Here is a 23,730-nt window from a genome sequence, read left to right as displayed (position 1 = left end):
TTACGTCGTTTGCGCTGATTGACACTAATTAATTAATTTAGCATTTGGCACATTTGTCATTTATATACACACAATTTACATTGATTATTGTAATAAAAAACGGACGCAAAAATGTTATTCAGACGTTTTAAAAACTGCATAAAACTGAGTGAGTATTTACCAGAGATAAATCTCTGGAAATTTAATGTTTAAACTTCAGACAAGTATCAAACTCGTACATGTTGTTCTTCGGTAGAAGAACCCAAAGGCCCTTCTGTCAAAACGCCAATACCTGGCCCCAATTCCAAAAAACTCCAAGGAGAGTTGCACAAAATACATGTTAGTAGCACCAGCTTATTAAAAATAAACACAAGCTTGACGAATTTTCAGTATTCAGAAACAATCCAGCTGTTTATTAATTACGTAAAATCAATTGGAAATTATTTGGTCGACGCCGACGGCAATGTTATCTTGGACACCTACACCCAAATATCCGCAGCCCCCTTAGGCTACAACCACCCCGAATTACTCAAAGTGTTCAAAAACGACGACAATCTTGTGAGTGCAGAGTCAAGCCTTTCAAAGTTTTACACAATATTTACAGAAACGTTTAATTAACAGACCCGCTCTTGGGTTATTCCCCGGAGACGATTATCCCGAAAGAGTGAAAAATGTGTTCAGTCAAGTAAGGAAGACTTTATTTGGCACCAAATAATTGTTTGTTTAAGATTGCGCCCTGTTTGCCCAAAATCTACCTCATGATGTGCGGGGCGTGTGCCAACGAAAACGCCTTCAAACACATGTTTGTGAGCTACCAGCTCAAAAAACGAGGCGGCCGCCCCTTTACCGAAGAAGAGAAAACTTCCGCCGTGCTTAACAAACCCCCAGGTTGTCCCAACTTAACAATACTGTCGTTCCACAACGCTTTTCTCGGCCGGACTTTTGCCTGTTTGGCCGCAACGCACTCGAAATTTATCCAAAAGGTTGACCTCCCGTCCATCGATTGGCCCGCTGCGCATTTTCCAATATACAAGTATCCTTTAGAGGAAAATATGCGGGAAAATAAGGAAGAAGACAGGAAATGTTTGGCCGAAGTTGAGGACTTGATGGCGAAGTATGAGAAGAAAGGAACACCGGTTGCTGGAGTAGTCGTCGAGCCTTTACAATCAGAAGCGGGGAATTACGAAGCATCCCCGAAATTTTTCCAACAATTACAAAAAATCGTGAAGAAGAACAACGCGTATTTGTTGTTCGATGAAGTGCAAACGGGGGGCGGAGCCTCGGGGAAGTTTTGGTTTCACGAACATTTTGACCTAGAGACGCCGCCCGATGTAATCACTTTTGCGAAAAAATTTCAACTTGGGGGTTACTTCCATTCGGAGGAGTTGACGTAATTTTTAATTATTTACTTGTTTCCGCCTTTTGAATTTAATTGCAGGCCGGATGTGCCTTATCGTATTTTCAACACCTGGATGGGAGATCCGGGGAAACTTATGTTACTTGAAGTGATTATTAAAGTCATGAGGGAGCAAAATCTTTTAGAGACTGTACAAAAAGCCGGAAAAAGACTCAAGTGTGGTCTCCACCAGTTCGAAAGTGAATTTCCTAATTTAGTGTATTCAGTACGAGGGGTTGGAACTCTTCTTGCCTTCGATGCCAAAGATGAAAACATGAGAAATGAATTTATGAAGAAACTGCTAAATAAAGGTATGGTTTGTGAAAACTGAAATTGTCTGAAAAATGATTTCAGGTGTCCTGGTTGGGAATTGTGGTTACAAAGGCATTAGGTTTCGGCCCGCTTTAACTTTCGACGAAAGCCACGTCGATATATTTTTAGACAAGTTCAGAGAAGTATTGAAAGAAATTAATAATGATTGTGTACGTTTGTAAGAAATAAAGTACCCACAATTATTGTAATCGCTTGTGATAAATCGCGACCTTGACTTTTACAAGGGCTGTTATCTCTCTTAATCGAAAAATTCCAGCAGTAAAATCCTGCTGGTCACTTAATTCTAGTGACTTAACTTTTTCCAATATCGTGTGAAGATTTAGATAAAACTGTTTATCAAATGCAGAATTAAACTTGACCTTTATTAACACAATTGAAAATCTTGATACCATTTATCATATCATATTAAATATTTCCGCTGAAAGCCAGCCGCTTAACTATTCGTTTTATTTTATTGAACTCAAGGTAACAAGAGAGTGAACACGTATTTTGGTGAGAGCAGAGCGGTTGTAAACATGCAGTTGTGGTCGAAAACAGTGAGTCCCATCCTTCAAAATGTCGCAAAAACGAGTAAGTTAACAAGAAATATGTGGTCACGCCGATTATCTAAGATTTTTTTTAAGACAAATCAATTTTCTAATCAGTAATCATCCTGATAAAAATTGTTTAAAATCATAAAACGACTCGAATTTTTGTGTATTCATTAATTGGTTAACGAATCATCAAGTCTTAAATTCTTAAATAATAAAAGTTAGCAACAATAGAAAGAAAAATGTTGATAAACAAAGTAATGCAGCTCAATTATATAAGAGATGTTTACAAATGATTTTAACAGGATTAAATTGGATAATAATGTTCATTTAGTGGTACGCTCTACATTCGAAAGAGAAAAATAACTCGATAGTTATAAAAATAATCCCACATGTATTTGCTTTTATTAAAATCAAGGTTACGTATTTTGGTAAATAGCCACAATTTTTAAATAAATATTTTGATCTTGTTTAAATAAGATATGAGGAGCACTTTCGTGATTTGACATTTTCAGCTCTATTATCACTGTGTCTCTAATCAAAGACATGAAGCTATGTTTGGACGCCATAAACACGTGTGGATAAAAATTTAAATACAATTTAAACGAATTTAAAAGGTTAAACGTTTAATAAAATCCATTGCAAGTGCTTTACTCATCAGTGCATCACACTCACTTTCGTTCACGATAAAAATGTTTTGATGTTTTTACTGATTATTTCATAACAGATATTATTTTTAACTTAACATCGACGTAAGCACAAAAAAAGAAAACCATTTTCCAATATTTGGACAGGTTTGAATGTAAAATTGTTTGTATTTTTAAGAGAATACCAACGCTAAAAAGGGTCGAATTTCAGTCAATTTTCTCGGAGTTTTACAGCCGTTAGGTAAGTTAGGTTTTTGAAAGTAACTTACAGGATAAAATTAAATTCTCTTAAAAATAAAGGATATTTTTAAGAGAATACCAACGCTAAAAAGGGTCGAATTTCAGTCAATTTTCTCGGAGTTTTACAACCGTTATAAGTTAGGTTTTTGAAAGTAACTTACAGGATACATTCTTCTAATCGGGCTGTAGGGGCGAAAGTCTGTTAAAATGCTATCAGTGCTTTATTTAAATCAGAAAAAAATCCTGAAAACAGAAAAAAATATTGGGTGTTCTTTGAACATTATTTCCTTTCAACATTAGGGTATTAAAGAAAAAATGAAATACTTTTGGACCAATAGTGGACCCTTAAAAATAAATTGGCTTTTGTTTTAATTTGAAATTGTCAATCGTTAACTCATCAAACTCTTAAAACGAACAAAGTAACGTCTTTTTCTTATGACGAACATGATTTCAAAAACAGATTATCGAACTTCGAATTTGCAGTGAGCAGAACATTCTCCATTAAGAATCAGTTTAAAAAACGTGTGTCCCCTAAAAATATGTGACGGCAAATGACTTGTGGGAGTAATTCTTTCCCTTAATAGAAAATGCAAAAACAGTTGACTTACGTTCACGATAAAAATGTTTTCATATCTGTTGTTCTATTATTTCACAACAGATAACGCAAATATGTTAAAACCGCTCAGTGGAAACAAAATTTGTAGGCTCTGTTAGGACTTACGTCAAAGGCGAACCGACGGGGCCCCAGCTAAAAACCGAAATTCCGGGTCCGAACTCCCGAAAACTTCACGCCGAACTCAATGCCATCCAACAGAGCGAAGCGGTTCAGTTTTTCGCCGATTACAACAAATCCCTCGGGAACTACATCGTGGATGTTGACGGGAACGTAATCCTCGACACATACAACCAAATCGCGTCAATCCCGATAGGATACAACCATCCATCCCTACTCAAAGTATTCCAAAATGAAGATAATTTGGTTAGTTCAAATAATAAAAAAATACCTAATCATAGTTTTTCAAAAAATTTAGAAAGCACTAGTCAACCGGCCAGCCCTGGGCGTATTCCCGGGCGATTACTGGCCGAAAAAGCTCCGCAGCGTATTACTCTCAGTGGCCCCCCGGCTCCCAAACGTCACCACAATGATGTGTGGCTCGTGTTCGAACGAAAACGCGTACAAAGCCATGTTTATCGCCTACCGCCGGCACCAACGAGGCGAAAACGTCGATTTCACCGACCTGGAGAAAGAGAGCTGCGTTAGTAACAAGCCACCCGGCGCCCCCGACCTGTCCCTGCTGTCCTTCCATGGGGCCTTCCACGGCCGCACTTTGGGGGCCCTCGCCACCACGCACTCCAAAGCCATCCACAAGCTCGACGTGCCCTCGTTCGACTGGCCCATCGCCCCCTTCCCACAGTACAAGTACCCCCTTGAGGAACACGCGCGCGAGAACGCGGCCGAAGACAAGAGGTGTCTCGCAGCGGTCGAGGACTTGATCCAGACTTACAATAAGAAGGGCAAACCCGTGGCGGGGATCGTCATCGAGCCCATCCAGTCGGAAGGGGGCGACAACGAGGCCTCGCCGGAATTCTTCCAACAGTTGCAGAAAATCGCCAAGAAATACGGCGCCAGTTATCTCATTGACGAAGTCCAGACAGGGTGTGGGGCCACAGGGAAGTTCTGGGCACACGAACACTTCAATCTAGAATCGCCCCCTGATATCGTCACCTTCAGCAAAAAAATGCTGACAGGGGGGTACTACCATTCGGTTGATTTGAGGCCCAAACAGCCCTACAGGATTTTCAATACCTGGATGGGGGATCCGGGGAAAATCGCCCTGTTGGAGGCGTGTCTTGAGACTATCAAAAATGAGAATCTCCTGGATAATGTTAATAAAGTCGGGGATAAGTTGAAGAAAGGCTTGTTGAGACTGGAGGCTGAATTTCCTGAAAAAATTAACTCCACCAGGGGACGTGGCACGTTTTTGGCCGTGAATGCGCACACGCCCGCTTTGCGAGACAGTATTATTGCGAAAATGAAGCAGAAAGGTTAGTGTTTGTTTGCTTGAGGACTGGGTAATGTTTCGGTTTCAGGTGTTTTGATGGGGGGCTGTGGGGATCACTCTTTGAGGCTGAGACCGTCGCTCATTTTCCAGGAACGCCACGCCGATGTGTTCCTGGAGCGCTTCAGACAGGTCCTGAGGGAAAACTAATGTAATAATTAAACAAAATAAAAATTATACTTGCGTCAGTCCTCTTCTTTCGCCTAAAACAGCGATTAGGGAATGAAACGCAGTTAATGTAAATATTATATTTACTGTTACAAGTCGATATAATACCGACCAAATATAAAAATTTCATATGTGCAAACATAAGAAGACTCTGTTAAATAACACAATATCTACAATGGCACTAACTATATCTGAATAGATGCTTTATATATCCACGTTTTATATAAATACACTACATCATGAACTCCGAAAATAATTTAAAAAACTTAAACAAGTTTATTAATTTAAATATAAATAATACAGAGCTTTTAAAAATATGTCGTAACTATTTAAATCTAACTTAAATCGCATTCGTACATATATTCACAACTTATATACAAAAAAGTCAAGATTTCAAGTTGGTCACACAATTCCTACGCTGAGATCTATTACCAATCAACTTGAAATCCCGTGTACGCACTTATTGCCTAAAATTAAAAAAGCTCATTTAAGAAACGAATCATTTGTTGGTCTCCATAAATTTATCTCTTAAGCATTTTATCTTATTCACAAAATAAGCTTCTAAAGACTCTGCACACTTGAAGAACGGAGATTCCTTTGGATTGTAGTATCGACAGTTATCGAATATTTTCGTCATGTCCCCTATAAACTCACTCAACTTTGTGTAACTTTGATCATTGATTTTATTCTCAATTTTTTGGAGGTCTGAAACAAGCGACAATCACTAAACCGCCAAAACCAAACCATAAGGACCTACCCATTGGCTCCTTAATCACCTTGTAATAATCGGGAGCTTCAGTCGGATCCACCGGCTCCATGAACGGCCAAGCGCTTTTATGAGCCTACACAAACAAAAATAATAATAAACCTTTATTAAAAAATGTAAAGAGATGAATATAAATATATTTTTTAAAGTAATACGATAAGAATAGTATGTGTTCCTATAATATTAAAAAACATAAAAATAATAATAACGAATGAAAAACAAAAATAACAAAAGAACGATTACTAAAGTAATAAATATTTTACCTTTATTTTGAATTCAAATGGTTTTCGATATTACAAATGACAACAGCATTATAAGAAACCAGGCTGTACGAAAACGTTTTACATTGTGCAGAAATCTACGGTGCACAAGTTTTCGGTTCAGGTAAAAAAGTGTTGAGGTAAACAAAATAGAATGCACTATAACTGCCATGAAAAATTTAAAATGGGAACAATTATTTCGAATTTTTTGTAAGCAGTTTTTATAACTAGAGTAAAAAGTCCTCACCTGTAATTGTTTGATTAGTTTTTTCAACGCCTCAAAGTCCTTCTGCGACAAATCCTTCATATTTGCGAAATTCACCGACGAATTCCTCTGACACCTTGGACACACATACTCGTCGATATTATCGGCTTCCGACTGCAAAATCCCCACACAGCGGCCATGGAACCAATCCTGACACCGGTCGCAACAGATATAAAACCTAAACACAAACGAATCACGCCTGAACTCAACTTCACCCAAGCCAACTCACTGTGAGTCGTCGTATGGCTGCTGACACAAACAGTACAATTTTTCCGTATCTTTGGCCTGCTTGCACTCCTCACAGACAAACTCAGTCAGCGTTCGACTACTCTCTTCGGTGATTCCCACACAATCCCCGTGGAACCAATTATTACACAAATCGCAACCGACGTAAAACTTCGTCTCGTCGTACGGCGTCCGACAAACGCAATACAATTTTTCCTTTTTAATGCCACTTCTTTGTGCCGCCGTCGATGGGACGGCATGAGTCTGTTTTTGGCCCTTCTTGTGACGAGCAGTTTTGGAGGCTTGAGGGATGACCGCCGTGGTGGCCGTCGCTGCCGATTTTCGTTTACTGCTACCAGTGCGAACCTCATCTTGTTTGGTTCGTTCGATCTTTGTCCGGGCAGCTAATTCCTCTGCTACTTCTTTCTACAATCCCAACACAATCAATATAAAATAAGATAATTTTTTTATTCAATTTACCTGAATCTCGTATTGTAATTCCTTTTCAAGTAAGGCCCGCTTTCGTAAAATGTCTTTCTTGAGAAATTCCTTCTGGCGATATAAACTGACCAATATTTTTGTTCTTTGGGTTACTTTTCGATCGGGTTCAGCCGCCTCTTTTAATTTTACGCGGGCGCGGGGCGAAATTAATTTCTCCTTGCTGGATTCACTAAAATAAAAAATAAATCACACGCGCCCTTAAATTAACAATACCAAAATAGAGCAGCAAATGCAATTAATTTTTTAAGGCTAAAAAAGACACAAAGTGTGCGACAGAGGCAACTATACTAAAAATAATTTTTCTATTTTTACATAATTAGAATTTGCGCCAACATAAAATTACTTGATATTTTTTTTATTAAAATCTTAAATATTGATAATATTGTAAGAAACGTGTAGAAGAATGATGCACTGTTATGATACGACCAAGAAACTAAAAAAATTCTTATTATTTTTTAACAAAGCGCTAATGCTACGTTTCTACTTTTTTTACGTATTTTTTAAACAAAACATTTAAGAATGACCACACGCATGACAGAGAAACCTCAAAATTTCGGTTAATATAATTAATGTTTATTGTTTTATGAATATTAGTATTTTCAATTCATTAATATTTATTACAAAAAATTGTCGAAAAAATAAAGCATCTTTAGCAAACGCAAATTTTTGTGGTTATTAGTTCAAGATTTACAGCCAAAATATGACGGTTTCCTTCTCTTTTATCAAAGTTTACTCGTTTTCAAGCAAATAATTGCCCAAAATAAGCCGTTTTCATCCAAACTGTAACTTAATTCGTTCTTTTGAGCCAGAATATAGAGCGTGTTTAGTCTGTTTAATAACAGTTTTCTCGTTTCGAAGCAAAAAAACGTCTAAAACAAGCCGTTTTCATGCAAACTATAACATAGTTCTTTTGAGACAGATTGAAACGTGTTCTGTTTGTTATATAAAAGTTAACCAATTTCTAAGCAAAGAATCGTCCAAAATAAGCCGTTTTTAGTTAAACTGTACGATAAATCGTTGTTTTGAGACAGTATAAGACGTTCTCAATCTGTTTTATAAAAGTTTCCGCGTTTCGAAGCAAAGAATCGTCCGAAATAAGCCGTTTTAATCCAAACTGTAACATTTTGAGGCAGAATAAGACTCTAAAATTAAAACAATTTACCAAACACGGCAAAACCGATCGGTTTTCTGTTTTACATATTCCGTTGTTACTGCATTTTTTTAATACTTAGTTGCTGTTGCTTGAGTAATTGATTCGTTTACTAATTAAATTGTACTTACTGTATATCGTCAATTTTTTTAATTTCGCTGTTTCTGTTGGGCCTCGAGCGCTTCGGCGTCTCCATGACCCAGTCGCTGTCGTCGTTTCTGCTGGCACTCGGGGTCCGTTTGCGCGAAACGTTAAAGCGCGTGTTACTGACCGGTAATGGAGTGTTAACTTTGGCTACTGGCGTGGGAATGTCCGGTTCTTGCTTCATTTGTTTCTCTTGATATCGTTGGAGTTGCAACAGTTTCTCTTCGATCTCGGGATTAAGGTTTTCTTGTTTAAGTGCAGTTTTAATAGCTGCATAAATTCAGACAAAAAAATATGAAAAATACAAAATAAAAGAGGGAAGTTCTGGTAATAACTAGGAGACCCAAAGCAAAACGACTTGAAAATAAAGAAGTGCAAGGTTTTTGGCAAGGAAACTCCTGGTCGCTTTTTGTAACAGTTTTATTACACAATTTTTCGGATACATTTAGGTACAGCTTACATCATCGCATGGAAATTGTTGCAACTAGATTATAATAATTTATTTACCTCAAAAGTTTCCGGTAACGTCACATGAAATAAGCGAAAACGAACAAATGTATAAAAATCAGTCTTTTTTAGGGAACAAAAACACGAAAATATCACAGAAATAAAATACGCACAATAGGGAAACTTTTGATCGAGTAGGAACCCTTGCTCTTCTAAATACTGTTCGATTGTTTAAGTTAATTAAAACCGATTGACGAAGTCGTTTTGCAATGGGTAAGTGGTACAATTAGGATTGTACACAATTACAGATGGTTGATATAGCAACATACTTTGTTGTATATAGTCAGGCGTGACGACAAACTGCTTATTCTGATCACTAGAAGCGGTTTGTTGCTGCTGTGGCGACGTTGTGACACTCTGATTAGACTCCATATTCGCTTTCATGGCTTGAAGCAGAGCAGAAGTTTGCGACTGCTGCCCATTGACAAGCACTTGACGACCCGAAGTTGTCACATTTTCGTTCGTCTGGAAGGATTGTCAAGACTTAGTGAGAAAAATTTCCACCGACCGTGCACTATACTTTTGTAGGACCATAAAGTAAACAAAAAGCTGTTTCATCATCAGTCTTTTATTCCAACACGTGTTAGTACAAACAAATGATGTGAAGCCATGAACAAAGCCGCCTCACACCCACCACAAAAACAAGAATAAGTTACATGCTTCTCACACTTTAATCTCTTCTTAAATTAACACATGCAAAAGCACCGTCGAAAAAATGTAGACGAAAGAGTAAAACAAAGACGCACTTACATATTAATAAAACATCAATCAAAGGCCAGACCATGCGACAACAAGGTTGGTTAAAATTGATCTCAAGTCAAAAGTACCTGATTAGCAGGTTGCACTATCACCTTGGGCTTGGGGGTTACGTTGCATACCTGCTGTACTGTTGAAACAGTCTGTTTGACGATGTTCGATTGTTGTCCTTTGGCTGGAGTCGCCGCCGACTGTACGACAGACTGCTGGACGGGAGCTAGCGGAGGCGGTTGACTCGAAACACCCTCGGATTGTCCTTCGGAATTGCTCGGCTGCACGGCAAGATAGATCTTAGTCGGTCCCAAAACACCCTGCTTCCCGGTTGAAGCTTGCGCTAAACAAACATCACGAAAACTAACACAAGCTCCAGAGAAAATAAGTTGTAAATAATTTACAACTTGAGTCAAAATTTCTTAGCACTATATTAACAGTAAAATGACTCACCCTTTAGCAGTTGTTGCTTGACTTGCTGCTGCACTGCTGCCAACTGCTGGGCCGTAAAATCGGCCCCTTGCAACCCCTGCAAAACTATCCTCGGCCCGTAGTCAGTTTGTATCACCTGTGCTGTTACACATTTGATAACAGTTCCGGGCGGTTGTCCCACTAAGAGTTGTTCAATGGTTGCTTGATCGGTCTGATTTGCATTATCGCGCGCCACCGGAGTCTTAGCCGTAGTTTGTGGTGTTTTAGTCTCAGTTGTTTGCTGTTGTGATACGGCTTGCTTGATTGGTGTGGCTACAGTCTGGCCTGAATTTAACTGAGTCAAGCTACCCGGAGTCAACTGAGCTACGACTTGAGCTTGATTGTTTCCGGTTGGCCGGATTAAAACTTGCTGGCCGTTTATCGTCGCCATTTGTACTTTACCGGAAGCGATCTGTTGAGCCAAACTCTGATTGTTAACCACAATCTGATTCGTTATAACCTAAACATTTGGCGTAAATAAAACGAAAGGAAACATAAACGGTCAAATACCTGTTGACCAGACGGTGTGCCGATAACTTGATTTCCGCTAATAACAACTTGCTGTTGTATGACTTGACCGCCGCTTACTACGACCGTATTTGGAGTGCCAACTTTTTGAACGACCGGAGTTCCGGGTGTTTTAACGATGACTTGTTGCGTTTTAACCGGACTCGCAGTTTGTTGTTGATTAGCCGGTTTCAGTTGATTTCCCTGAACAACCATCTTACCTACGGGAGTATTCGTTGACGGTTTAATCGTTGATTTGGCGGGTGTTTGAGTAGGTGTTGGTGTTTTAACGGTTAATCCAGATTGTTGTAATTGGGCACTGGTCATCACTTGGAGTTTACCATCCGGGTATTGGACCAATTGTTGACCGGGTAAGAGACCTTTCACGGTAATGCGACCGTCAGGCGTTCGCATTATTTGCACCCTTTGTGGGGTCTCGGTCTGTTTGACCGGCGTCGATGTGCTGGTGACTGCGTGATAATTGAAAAATCAGTTCACTTTCCAACAACACAAAGCAGCTTCAATTTTTACTTTACTTTGAACGCAAAATGTCTAATCTCGTTCTCCAACGCGAAAAAAGAATAGATAACACTAAATAAAAACAACACTACTTCAAAAAATAGAGAAAAAAAAACAATATATAGTAAAATAAATATTCCAAATCAATAAAACTGCCTACACCAATAGTACGAAATTTATTATTTTGTAAGCAATTTTTTGTAAAAACAAATTAACGAGGATTGGAAAAGCATCTTTAAAAAAACAGAAGCGAGGTCGTCTCATTCTGTTTAGTCCTTAGGACTCCGGCGACCTTATCGCGCATCCAAGAAAATCGCAGCTTTTAATGTAATTAAATTCTTGAAATTTTATACAACTACATGGATAAAGACCACTTTCAGTTTTTATAATTTTTTTTGTTAATAAATAAAGTCGTATCAGTATTGTGATACTAACTGTTAATTTAACTATAAAGTTTTTACACTAAGAGAATCATCAATCAAAATATAATTACAAATTTTAACTTGGTTGGTTAAATAATCGTGTTTTTTTTTTTTCACTTAAACGCAAATCAGATGTGTGATTTATTAGAAGATGGTATAATTTGCCAACAAGAAAATCACTTACCAGTTGTCAACCTTTTTAAAGCCCCTTATTTACAGTTTCGTAATAAAATTGACAAAAACTGATGTCTGTATTTGAATATCTCAACGAAATCTTTACAATCTTACCCTAATAACAGTTCACATTGTCACCAAAATTTACGAGGCCACAAGTTAGAAGATACCTTTTTAATATACAGCCAGGCGTGTAAAAAGTAAAAAAAAATTATTTTATTAGAAATCGTGATTTTCTTAGATGTGTGATAAGACTGATAAGGTTGCCAGAACCCCGGAATAGAAAATAACTTTTCGAAAAAAAAAAGTTCGTTAACAGAATGCCATCATTATGTGTTATTAGTGTTTCTGTTAATCATTCAAAATAAATAAATAAATAAAAAGCCATAAAAAGCACTATATTTTTATTAATGTAACGAAGTATTTGTATTTAAAAACTTCAAACTTGTCACAACTTAAATTCGTACCGAAAATCACCTTAATACAAGGTAATCAGATGATATATATTTCATAAATTTTAAGTATCTAAGGTGGAAGCTTATCTTTACTTAAACTCTTCCTCCAGCATCTTATTTATTTATACTCGTATTTATAGTAATGTTAATCTAACGGATCTTTAACAGTTGATCATAACACAAAATAGATATAATAATAAAAAAATTCCACGTATTTGGTAAAAGCAACTAATCTAAATAACAAAAAAAAAACAAAAACAAAAAGTAACATCACTTACCAGGCTGCTGAATCTGAACCGTCTGCAGAGTTGACTGAGCTCCGGTTGTTTGAACTTTAATAAGCGATTGTTGAGTATTCTGTATATTTTTGGGCAAGATACTGGCTGCATTGGCGACGACTCGTGTCGTCCCATCAGCTGCTTTAGTCATCAGCAACCGACGACCGACTAGTTTATTACTATTTGACGTCAATAAAGAAGTCAATGTTGTTTTACCACTAACGACGGCTTGATTGGCTATATTTTTCACAATCTTCATTTGTCCATCCGGCGTTGTCGTCACTAAACAAAACAAACAAGAGTAAAAATCAACATTAAAATCAAACTACAATAGAAATAAAAATCATGCTAAGCGCCACGTGAGTAACCACACATCCAACACTTAAAACCCTACCTTTCGGTTGTATTGGAGTGTTTGTGGTGCTCGGTTTTGTAGTTGTAGTAGTGGCAGCTTTTGAAGAAATAATTAAACTTGACGCAAATTTACCAAAAAAACGAACACTCACCTTGTGCAGTACTTCCGACCATTTTGATTATCTGCCCCGGCGAATTCCTGATCTCCAACGCCCGCTTCTGTTGATGTGCGGCGCGTTGTATTCTCAACTGTTGCTCCATCTTTTCTTTAATCTCCTCAGCACTTGCTTTACCCGAAACTGTCACTTTATTCAACTCGCTTGAATCGACGACGGCTTTCGCCGGCGGCAGATTTCCAGTCCGACTCCTAGTTATAACTTGTGCATTAGCCTTCTCTATCCTGTATAATAACACACGAGCAAGCAGTTAGTGAAAATTCATGCAAGCAACAAACAAACACCGACCTTTCGCCGTACTGCTTGATCTCCCAAAGCTCCAATTTATCCTCGTCCACCCACTCCTCGCTAACCTGGGGGTCGGTGCTTTGGGGCGACTCCGGACGCTTACGTTTGCGCAAACCGCTACGAATCGACGTAACTTCTACAAGAAACAATGAAACACTACAACCACCACTTAGACATTCGTTTACCTCTGACTGTTTTGGGCAACTCCAAGGGTATAACAACCTTCCGGCGCAAATACTGCGTCTTTTCCAAAAACTGGCCCACATGTCGATGTTTCAACAACTCCAACGACAAAATCTCGGTTTCGGTGGTCACCTGGTGCTTGCCTTCGGTATTCGGAGGCTTCGTCTGCATGTCATCCCACCTCAAACATGACCACAAGATCCGCAACTGTAGCGCTACAGCGGCCAATGATCTAACGATTCCGGTCCGATAAACCCAGCAAGTTTTAAACAATGGACGGGCACAAGGGTATGGCCATACACTATTGTTGGGTTTGGCTAACGCATGGTATCCGTTAATGTGGATACGACCCGCATGGCGCGCTAGTTTTCGCACCTCGTGCTGTGGTAGTACCAAGAGCGAGCTTTTGCATTTTTTCGTGCGATAAGTCGAACACACAGGGTATTTGATTACTTGGCGCTTCTTGCGCTTGGTTTCCACGTGGTTGGGTACCCGATTGAGGTAAATTTTACCTTCGGTTGATACGGTACTGTAGATTCGTTCGGTACCGTCTTCTGCGTGTTCGGTCTTGACGGTTTTCTCCTCCCGTTTGACCATGTTTTTAAAGGCGCAAAAGCGGCGATTTTGTTGGGCGCTGTATACCGATGTCTTGGCATTCATTGTCTGGATTGTACTTCCGTTAACACTCGAGGAAACTGTAACAGTATCGGAGGTACTCTCACTAGCCGACACACTTTTAACAACCCCATCTACGATAGTCTGTTGTGTGGTGACTGTAGCCGTTGTGGTGGTCGTTATAGTTATACTCTTCTTGTCCACGGGGGTTTTAGCTCCCACTATCATTTCGTTGATATCATCGGTTGTCATATCATCCATATCGACGTCGCTCTCCTCCGACTTAAACTTCTTCCTTGGAGGACTTTCCTCAAAACTGTCATTTTCAACCGAAGTAACAATATCGACGCCACTTTCCACCTTCTTCGCCTCTTTCTTTTCGTCAATTTCCTCCTTGATTTCGTCCTTTTTAACAACTGGAACTCCCGGAACGCAGACACCGTCCATTTCGTCGACGTAATTCGCCGCAGACTTGAAAAGACTCACAAACTCGCTTGGTATCTCCTTGATTGGTGTTTGCTGTGGTGCTTTTAACGTCTGCTCCAAAATCGACGGTTTCTTATTCGTTGGAACCGGCGAACTTGTCAATTTCATGGCATTCGAATTCGTTGCCAAATTCGCTTTACGCAAAAGCGCCAACAATTCGCGTCGTACTTTAATCCTTTGCATACACAACGGTGAGTAGCAATTTGTCTCAATGTTGGTACTACCGCTCGAATTACAACCTTTCGAGTAACATTGAAAATCTTTCGCCAACTTCGAAATCGCCGTGTATTGCAAACGCAACGAATGTATTTTTTTAGCTATCGAATTGAGTACTTCACGATTGGCGCTCGTTTGTGGCGTGTTATTTGGTAACGTGACTTTGCCGACTAACATATTATTCAATTGCTTATCTAAACCTAAGGTTGAATCGTTATCATTGTCGTCTCCTTCAACATCAACCGTCTCGTCCTCTTTCTGATTGTCCTCGCTTTTCGTTTGCGATATTTTATGCTCCTCCAGTGTTTTCAACTGAGTGCGTCTCCCCAACAAGTCATCCAATTTCGATTTTTTCGCAACTTTCGGAAATAATAGACGGCTACTAGTTTGCAAAGCTTTAGAAACGTCCAATTCGTCGAAACAATCGGGCGCAGGCACAATTCTCAAATTTTTCAACTCGCAATCGTCTTTAGTCTCATTATCTTTACCATATTTACTCAAAACGTACTTATACATCTCAGGCTCTAAACCTACAACTTTGGTATCGCTCTCATCGGCAAGTTGCACCATATATTTCAGAGGCCCTGCCGCTAAACCCATCTCGTTGCAATTGACATGTTTGAAATTCCTCGAAGTGGATAACCACAACCAACCCCAACGGCCGTGTATCCGATACTCCTCCCCTTTCTGTTTCCACAATTGGTGCTTGAACCCCATCGTGTATTTCACGTAACCACTAATCAACATCCGGTTGCGTTCCTCCTCCTCCTCACGTTCCTTCTTTTCGCGTTTCTCTATTTTCTTTCGTTCTTCACGTTCGACAGCAGTGATCCTCGATAATTTAATGTGACCCAGTTGTTCGTGCCAAACGTTCGCGAACACCACGGGTTTGATACAAGCCTGTAGTACGATCAAAGCTCTCGCGAAATCTTTCGGTTGTTGACATCCACCGACGATGTTCAACCAGTGTTTGCGCAACAGTTGCCAATTCGGGTGCATAAAAGACGCCTGAATCGACTGTTCGAGTTGTAAAAACGTCTGTCGTAACGTGTTTAACAAAATCGTGCGGTTGCCATTCAGAGCTCCCACCCATTTAAATTCTGATGCTTGCGTTAGAGAGAATTTATGCGAGAGATGTCGCTTCTTATCCCTCTCTTCATTTCTTTGCGGTTTGTTTAAAGCTATAACGTTTGTAGTGAATTGATTGACGTACGACTTGAACGTGTTTTCCATCCCGAGTTTAAATAAGTAAGTTCCGTTCGCGATTTGACTGGACTTGAGTCGAGTCATTCGAGACGCATCGCCGTTTTTATCGTCGTCTCGATTTAAAACTGCAGATGTTCGCTTACGCAAATCGTCGACTAAACTGACGTTTTTTGGAGCCGGAGTGCTAGTTCGTGACTTATTTGAATCTTTATCTTCATCTTCGGTAGCTTCATTTTTTTCTGATTCTTCGACAGAGGTGGTGGACTGGTTAGCGTCAGTAGGCGTCTCAACTGTTTCCTCAGACACGGGTGGCGGAAACGCATCTGAACTCTCTTCGTGCATTTTCGCAACCATGTCTTCGGCGTTCTGGCGCACTCGTTCTTTGCGTTCTTCTTCCAGTTTATCCTCAATTTCCTTATTTGTTTTGATTATTAAAGCTGAAATCGAAATTTTGTGTTAAAATTTATGTAATCTAGAATAAACACACTGACCATTTTCCGCATCTAGATAAGTTTTCTTATTGCCTTTCAACTGATTTGTTAATTTTTCTGTAAGATCCATTTGTCTTACGATTTCCTCTTTGTACTCATTCAATTCGCGACAAAGTGCCGCTTCCATGTCGTTACTATCCAACACTTTGAGGAGTTCTTCAAGTTGCGTCTTGGTCGTGTAATAATGCACCTCTCCATTGTCATTTTCTCTAAAAATAAAAAATACGAAAAATATTTAAATGAGCAGCAAATTAATTATCTGCTCTCGTATATCAAATGAAACAACCGGTAAACAATAACGTAAAAAACAAAATACGTAATTTAAAAATGACAACAAAAGTAATCAACAGTTATTCCAACTCAGGCATTGAGAATATTGACTGAGTATCTAATTTCCATATTAAGCCCTATACAAAAGCCCAAAAATTGTAAGTTTTTCCTTTGTGGCCCGTCTAAAAAGGCCCAATATTTGTCAGTTGTTCTTTCACAGCACGCTTTTATAAGAGAAGAGTTCAAAACCAACTTAAAACATATTTTAAGTTTCAACCCTTAATGGCTAACGACCTTACTCTCTCACTTTTTAAAACATTTTTGAAAATCTTACGCATTCGTGGTAAAATAAACAAATTTTGTTGATAGGTTTATGCATTAGGAGTCGTTTTAAAGGCTTAGTAACATTTTATTTAAGCCAATTTAATTTAACAAAGAAGGATGTGGATTTAAGGTGACAGGCGACAAGAAGAAAAATTCTTAGATGCATTTTATGTTACTTTTGAATTATTTTTGTTTTAATTAAATTGGATGATAACATTGGTAGGAAAAATTCTTTGGCAGATTTGAAATCAGCATCCAACAGTTACTCAACAGAGCCAACAGAAATTTTAATGACTAAAAAAGCAATGTGCATTTTTCTACATAAATGCTAATATGAGTTACCTTATCTTGAAAACTAGAGCTAATAGAAAAAATCTATTTGCAGTTTTGAAATCCAGCGTCCAACAATTACTTAACAGCAAAAAAATCATTTGAGGCTACAGATATACCGTAAACAAGTGTAGCCAAAAGCTAGAACTAAAAATTTCAAAAGTAAAACCACCCCTTACAAAAAAAAAGCGATTAGACCCAAAACTTGTTCCTCCCTCTTTCCAAAAATGTTTTAAAAAGTAGAGCGTGCTATTAAAATTTTAAATTCTGAAACTTTCAATGTAACTTTGGTTTTAAATTCCCTTGCGATCCTAATCGACCTGTTTTTCTTGGAAATATATTTACTCATAATCAAGTTATTAGGACTGACTTCTTTTAAAATGAAAGTATTGTATAAATTTTTTTAAACGTTTAATTTGTTCTCGATTATTCTGCAAGCAGCGCAATTATGTAAAAGTTTGTGTAAGATATTACAATTTTTTTTAAAATTATTACATACTCATCATAAATTTCGATGCTGTAGTCTTTTAAAGATGCTTTTAAATAAAGTGTTTGTTAGTCAGATTATACAATTGGCACGTTTGGCGTTCTTATTTGTACAAAATGTGATCTACAGATCGTGTTGTAGCTAGACAAGATTTTATGATCACACACAATAGCAATTATGTTCGATTAAATACTATCTAACAATTATTAATTAAATTTTATCAACTTACACGAAAATCCTCCTACATAAAAAAAAGTATTTCCGTCCGTGTCTGTCGTATCCAATATGTTCTTGCCTAGAGAGCTGCCCTTGCTTTTCCACGTCTAAAACACAGTCGACAACCCCGGAAACTTTATGAGAACGACAAATTCCGCATTGCCAATCTTCTTCAGGTACATTGACTAAGGGGGGATCCACACATTCCAGATGGTACACCGCTGGGCAAGTCTCGCAACACAAAAGGTCGCCCAGTTTGTGGCACACCCGGCAATGGTCATCATAGTGCATGGGAACTGGAACAAACCCATATTGTTAAAACTCTATAATTATTACCACTTCGGTCATAATAGAATTATTTGTACGCCGCTAAAGCATTAAAGTTGCTAATTTTTTTATAAAAAATTGAAAAGTAATACAAACAAGTTACAAATGTGCACACTTTATGGGCTTATCTCGGTCATTTTTGGGACGATTTCAATAACGGTTCAACAAAGATATGTTTTTATGAAAATAGTGATTACAAAACCTTGTGCAACTTATGTAATTTTTGTTGTTTTACCTTCGCTCAGCAAATCCTCTCTGACGGGATTAGTTGTTAAAAACTGGTCTGTCAAGAACTGCAAGACTGCAATTCTGTCGTCCAAAGAGGTAAAGGGATAATCAGAGTTTGTCAAAATTTGCAGAACTTTCTGATCGAAACTTTTGTCGCTCTCTACGTAACTCCGCAAAACTTCCGGATATGTAATATAGTCGATTAGATAGAGTGAGATATTGACGCTGTCTTTCTGGTCCAGTGGCCCGAAATGTGTCTGTTGCGAGTCCTCTTCCCTCAGCAGCGCTTTGAGCAGCATAATGTGCACTTCGGCCAGAAGACTGCTCTGGTCTTCGCAAATAATCGCCGCACAAAAGTCCTCAAACCGAAACGGCGACAGCCGCACTAAATTGCGGAAGTGTCTCAAAACCTCGTAAATACTAAGTATCGACATGACGTGTTCTCTAGGTACTAGCAAGTCGTCGGATGACTTGGGGAGTGTCAAGGGGGGTATGTCGCGGTTCTGCAGCCACAGGGGCTCCGGCGTGATGGGGCGCGAGGCCCCCGTGAGGGCCCGTCTCGGGGTGCCGCTCATCGTACTATAACTACTCAACGAGAAGTCACTATCACTGCTGGGGTCCCCGACCGAGTTGTCCGATTCACTTTCACTGAGTCCGAGTTCATCCTCGATCTCGCTCTTGTTATCACTGGAATCGTCGCCGAAATCGGAGCCGTAGTGGTACTCGGAGTCGTGGTACTCCGCCCCGGACGTGTTGTACCCCCGGCGCTGGTAGTTGGAGCCCGAGTAGCCGGCCCTGCGGCCCGCTCTGTGCCCGTCCTTGCCCCTGATGCGGTTGCTGCTGCGTCTGCCGGCGTCGCTGCCCTGCGGGGAGGACGCCCGCGACGCGTTGGGCGTGCTGGACTGCGAGTCCGAGCCCTTGTTGTAATTCAGGAGATATTTCGGCTTTTTGAGGAGGTGATACTGGAATTTCTTGGTTCTTTCGGCGACTTGGACTTTGGGGGGCCGCCCCCGCTTCTTTAGGCCTCGGGTTGACATCGCGAGGTGCAACTGTCAATAATGCACGTGGTAGCTCACCCAAACGTTTGTATACAAATGCGAATGTCAAAAATGTTGCTCGAAACGATTCATGGTCGTTCAGTCGATCTTTTCGCCATACTAAATCGGCTACGTCACGTGACAAACAACATTAAACACATTTTACGCGCCCATTGACCACTCACTGAAGCCCCATCTCGGCTCAAGCCATCAAATGCCGCAAATCAGCCCCAAATCGAACCAACAAATCCTTCCTCTAACCAGAAGGACGCACTTAATTCTTCGGATGACGCGTATCCCACAAGCGAAAAAGAACACCTAACAACCGACGATCGGCGCGCTCCCATTGGCTGACGCTTCAGCCGCCATGACAACTTGCAAATAAAATTTCACCGACACCACGTTCTTATCACTTTTTGCTCAAACGAAGCCACCGGAAGGCCACAAAAGGCCCATTCGTCAACAATTCGACACCACAAACACTTAATTATGTCGATAATTGATTTTCTCGCTCGGACATTGCATCCAATCCAAGCGCACTATGACGACAATTCGGCGCGGACGCACCAGATGGCGCCCGCTAAAAACAACCAAAACAAGCGCTACCCCTTTTAAAAAAACACCCCGTCCCTGAAGACACCCCACAATTCACCAAACACCGGTTTTTGCCAAAAACACTTCGAATTTTTTCACATTTTCAAAATGACAACGCCAGTTCCGGTCAACCGGAAACACCACCGACAACATTCGACAAGATGGCCACGCACCCAGCATAGGCGACTCGTCACTTATCGATTTTAACCGCCACGGGCCCCAATAACGCTCTCACCGCCCGGATTTGACTACAGTTAAGTGTCTCACTGTCGCATATATCGCCCAAACGTGGGTAAATGGTCGCAGCTTGGCTTTGTGCGCCTGGTTTGGTGTGTGGGTGACGTGCGCCCCTGCTTGACACTTGCCCCCTTACTGTCCGAACGATTTTAATAAAAACGAGTCGATATTTTGTTAAAATTGCGAATTTGTTGGTAAAATGAACGGCCCGTTGAAGATGTACCGCACGAGACAGGTCGTTCGCCACGACATTGCAGTGCAGCTCCCTGACTGTATGTACAAATTGAAAAATATCCACGCTGCAAGAAATGGTATGGTTGAACAACGAACAGATCACGTTTCATCGGCCCCGAAAAAAGTGGATATTTGCGACCAGGTTAAACAGTTTTTAAAGGTTTAATATATCTGCATTTTACTCAATTGTTCAGTCGACTAACAAGTAGGTTTAAAGGCGTTTAAAAGCCCCAACTCACCATTATTTCTGCTTAATTCACTTGCATGACACACAGTTATCAATTTTTGTGAACAACTGTCAAAAATTTAAGTGAAAACGAACGAGGTTACTATTTAAACACAGTCAGAGGGAGGGCATTATTTTAGTTTAACCATCCTCAATGTTGCAAAGTGTGATTAAAACGTACTTATTTAAGCTCTCCTAAACAGAATAACCAAAATTTGCCTGAGATGGCTGCGTTGGAGCTGAGGCAAGAGGAAATCCTCCGGCAACTTGCTGATTTGAAGAAACAAATGGACAACATCAGGAACAACTTACAAATTTCCAAAAACGCGGCCGTTACGAGCCAAATCATCAAACCCAAACAAGGACCTGTAAGTTCGATTGTTCCACAGGGAGCCCCCCAATCACTCGATTGATTTCAGCCCCCGAGTCTCCCCGACGTCATAATCAACGCGAGTCCAACAAACCCGCCTTATTCGCTAGAACTCGTCCAGAAGTTGTGGAAAAACTACATGTTTCTATCTGTAAAAAGTTACACCCATTCTAGCCTAAGTTCCTTGACTGAAAATGCGCAACAATTGACCAAAACCTTGGAAAGTTTCAAGCCGGGAAACGTCCCGAAAATCAACGTAAAGCTCATTTGGAAAGATGGTAATTATTCAAGCGATTTTGTATTTTTGTAACAAACTTTTCCAGTTGGAGCTAATCCGGAACTGGTGGTCGCACACTCGCGCATTTTTGGCGAAGTCAATATTCTGAGGTACTTAGCTAGGGTCACTTCGGACTACTTGAACTACGAGACTTGTAATAATGTTCACGAAATCGATGCGTTACTTGATGTTTGTTACAATATTGTAAAGTCTAAGACCAAGACTGAAAGGGCGAGTTTGTTGCAAGTTTTGAACAAGTCGTTGGGGAAGAGTCAGTGGTTGGGTGACAGGAGTCAAATCAGTATTGCCGACTTAGCCGCCTACTCAGCCATCAAACAGGCGACCAATCCTAGTGAAGTTAATGTTAATTTAGGAAAGTGGATGCAAAGATGTGTAGCTTGTCAATAAAACGCTTGTTTAAATTAGAGGATCACAGATTTATTTAAAATTTTGTTACACTTAATTACATTAAACTTAGGCAGTGTAAATACTATCAGTACATTGATAACGCTCTCGGGATACTAAACGTAAAACAATACATTGAGACACTCTTTGGAGCGAATATCCACAAAACATAAATATCGCACTGTATATTGCCGACATCAAAAAGCTGTAGACCATAACATCAAAAGCTAAATAAACCGTCATGTCAAAAAAAATCGAACGCGTCTTGAGCTTCATGGTCGAGGGAGAATTGCTAATAAATAGATATCAAGATATAAAAATATAAATAGGAATGAATGGTAATGTGAATAGATGCGCTTTGAAACGTTATCTACAGTAAAAAGTCCTACAGGTTTTATATACAAATAGTAAGTCTGACTCTAATCACTTAATAGACTTTGAATTAAAAATATGTACAAAAATGTCAAGTCTTTGCCTAGATCACGAAAATCTGATACTTAAGTAACAGTGGCATTATCAAATTTTCTTAATTCAGCTATCATTAAACAAACGACGAAAATCCGGGTAGGGGCGCCCTTGACCTCGCCATGTTATTAATGATAATCTGTCCTCCATTCAAACTCGCCGAACCTTCCGGTTCCGAATCAGTGTGACTCGAGAAATTCCTGACCGGCTTTTGGCGCTTCCAGGACGGTCGCAATGGCTCGTTCACATTGGCGTAGTGGTTCACAAACGAGTGCGAATTCGAGAGGACACTGTCGTTTTCGCTTTCCGAACCCTACAACGAAAACGGTTATTTTTGCATTGAATTGTATGAATTTGTCAAACTGTACAATTATACAATAGTGCAGTACACAATGCGTACCACCTACGGACACTTTACAGTTTCAAACAGTTTTCAGTACAAAAGTAATTAATTAATAATTATAGTATAAATATTAATATTTATGAAGATAAATTTACGTAAAAGCCAAGACAGAGATGTGGCAAATCTAAGTAACAACTAAAAGTTCGTTTGAAAGTTATATCATTGTGTAAATGTATTTTCTGATAATCAGATTATAAAATATAGTTTTTTTTGAGTTATTTTTTACGTGAACATTCCAAACATATTTTGTAGATACGGTGTTTTACCTTGCGAAAAGGAACACGGTACACATATTGCAAATAATGTTCATGAAAAAAACAATTTTGTTTATTGATTCAGACAAATAATTGAGTATTTACATGAATCTAAGCGTCAAAAAAGGCCCAATACGCAAAAAAAAATATTTTTAAAACAACTGTTGGATACTGTCTTTTTGCTTAGGGCAGCCAACTGTAGGCGATCTGTAGTAGGTTTTTTTTTTAGCAAATACTAATAAATTATGTTACGTACAATAAATAATATATTATATAATAAATGAAAT

The 23,730-nt window shown here is 39.4% G+C and overlaps 5 protein-coding genes across 20 annotated transcripts in view; 3 read left to right on the top strand and 2 right to left on the bottom strand.

Annotated features, from left to right (window-relative positions):
* LOC100142469 (4-aminobutyrate aminotransferase, mitochondrial-like) lies at positions 1-1,896 on the top strand. The gene is made up of 7 exons (XM_015983213.2): positions 1-148; positions 200-318; positions 370-537; positions 584-664; positions 708-1,369; positions 1,418-1,686; positions 1,730-1,896. Exons 1-7 carry the CDS (start codon positions 112-114, stop codon positions 1,867-1,869), a joined length of 1,476 nt encoding a protein of 491 aa, XP_015838699.1. The 5' UTR covers positions 1-111; the 3' UTR covers positions 1,870-1,896.
* Positions 1,897-2,111: 215 nt separating this feature from the next.
* Positions 2,112-5,373, top strand: LOC656992 (4-aminobutyrate aminotransferase, mitochondrial-like). The gene is made up of 4 exons (XM_961250.5): positions 2,112-2,278; positions 3,830-4,104; positions 4,157-5,171; positions 5,217-5,373. The coding sequence occupies exons 1-4, from the start codon at positions 2,224-2,226 to the stop codon at positions 5,333-5,335; spliced, it is 1,464 nt and encodes a 487-aa protein (XP_966343.1). The 5' UTR covers positions 2,112-2,223; the 3' UTR covers positions 5,336-5,373.
* A 45-nt stretch (positions 5,374-5,418) lies between these two features.
* E(bx) (Enhancer of bithorax) lies at positions 5,419-21,368 on the bottom strand. 6 transcript variants are annotated; one of them, XM_015983206.2, is made up of 18 exons: positions 21,283-21,368; positions 18,400-18,682; positions 16,760-16,968; positions 13,748-16,705; positions 13,563-13,698; positions 13,251-13,498; positions 13,139-13,195; positions 12,745-13,026; positions 10,900-11,366; positions 10,372-10,849; positions 9,999-10,261; positions 9,441-9,636; positions 8,652-8,934; positions 7,350-7,539; positions 6,874-7,295; positions 6,627-6,822; positions 6,111-6,195; positions 5,419-6,058 (listed from the first exon to the last, which is right to left on the bottom strand). In XM_015983206.2, exons 2-18 carry the CDS (start codon positions 18,675-18,677, stop codon positions 5,853-5,855), a joined length of 6,954 nt encoding a protein of 2,317 aa, XP_015838692.1. In that variant the 5' UTR covers positions 18,678-18,682; positions 21,283-21,368; the 3' UTR covers positions 5,419-5,852. The 6 variants fall into 6 exon arrangements, with proteins under 6 accessions (XP_015838692.1, XP_015838690.1, XP_015838691.1 ...); XM_015983204.2 differs by lacking the exon at positions 21,283-21,368 and adding an exon at positions 18,949-20,523; XM_015983205.2 differs by lacking the exon at positions 21,283-21,368 and adding an exon at positions 18,949-20,523 and having other exon boundaries at positions 10,050-10,261.
* On the top strand, positions 20,689-22,343 carry AIMP2 (aaRS-interacting multifunctional protein 2). 6 transcript variants are annotated; one of them, XM_064355159.1, is made up of 4 exons: positions 20,689-20,825; positions 21,473-21,637; positions 21,689-21,917; positions 21,963-22,343. In XM_064355159.1, exons 2-4 carry the CDS (start codon positions 21,494-21,496, stop codon positions 22,322-22,324), a joined length of 735 nt encoding a protein of 244 aa, XP_064211229.1. In that variant the 5' UTR covers positions 20,689-20,825; positions 21,473-21,493; the 3' UTR covers positions 22,325-22,343. The 6 variants fall into 6 exon arrangements, with proteins under 6 accessions (XP_064211229.1, XP_008197665.1, XP_001811380.1 ...); XM_008199443.2 differs by lacking the exon at positions 20,689-20,825 and adding an exon at positions 20,845-21,203; XM_001811328.3 differs by lacking the exon at positions 20,689-20,825 and adding an exon at positions 20,847-21,185.
* The window catches only part of sdk (sidekick), a 61,114-nt gene continuing 59,713 nt past the window's right edge, over positions 22,330-23,730 (bottom strand). For all 6 annotated transcript variants that reach the window (XM_015983207.2, XM_064355149.1, XM_015983209.2 and 3 more), the window contains one exon: positions 22,330-23,099. In XM_015983207.2, the coding sequence (XP_015838693.1) occupies positions 22,863-23,099 (237 nt within the window). In that variant the 3' untranslated portion in view covers positions 22,330-22,862. The remainder of the gene's footprint in view (positions 23,100-23,730) is intronic.

This window comes from Tribolium castaneum, chromosome 2 (assembly GCF_031307605.1).
Source record: "Tribolium castaneum strain GA2 chromosome 2, icTriCast1.1, whole genome shotgun sequence".
Taxonomy (NCBI): Eukaryota; Metazoa; Arthropoda; class Insecta; order Coleoptera; family Tenebrionidae; genus Tribolium; species Tribolium castaneum.
This window is presented reverse-complemented; position numbering and strand designations above follow the sequence as displayed.

What these genes read in the sequence shown, in the direction of transcription:
- LOC656992 (XM_961250.5), top strand. Translation starts at nt 2,224, where the DNA reads ATGCAGTTGTGGTCGAAAACAGTGAGTCCCATCCTTCAAAATGTCGCA. An exon ending in TCAAAATGTCGCAAAAACGA is followed by an intron (nt 2,279 to 3,829) that starts GTAAGTTAACAA and finishes CAAAATTTGTAG; the next exon opens with GCTCTGTTAGGACTTACGTC. An exon ending in TGCGAAAATGAAGCAGAAAG is followed by an intron (nt 5,172 to 5,216) that starts GTTAGTGTTTGT and finishes TTTCGGTTTCAG; the next exon opens with GTGTTTTGATGGGGGGCTGT.
- AIMP2 (XM_008199443.2), top strand. Translation starts at nt 21,009, where the DNA reads ATGAACGGCCCGTTGAAGATGTACCGCACGAGACAGGTCGTTCGCCAC. An exon ending in AGGTTAAACAGTTTTTAAAG is followed by an intron (nt 21,204 to 21,472) that starts GTTTAATATATC and finishes TCTCCTAAACAG; the next exon opens with AATAACCAAAATTTGCCTGA. An exon ending in TCAAACCCAAACAAGGACCT is followed by an intron (nt 21,638 to 21,688) that starts GTAAGTTCGATT and finishes GATTGATTTCAG; the next exon opens with CCCCCGAGTCTCCCCGACGT.
- LOC100142469 (XM_015983213.2), top strand. Translation starts at nt 112, where the DNA reads ATGTTATTCAGACGTTTTAAAAACTGCATAAAACTGA. An exon ending in TAAAAACTGCATAAAACTGA is followed by an intron (nt 149 to 199) that starts GTGAGTATTTAC and finishes TTTAAACTTCAG; the next exon opens with ACAAGTATCAAACTCGTACA. An exon ending in TTCCATTCGGAGGAGTTGAC is followed by an intron (nt 1,370 to 1,417) that starts GTAATTTTTAAT and finishes ATTTAATTGCAG; the next exon opens with GCCGGATGTGCCTTATCGTA.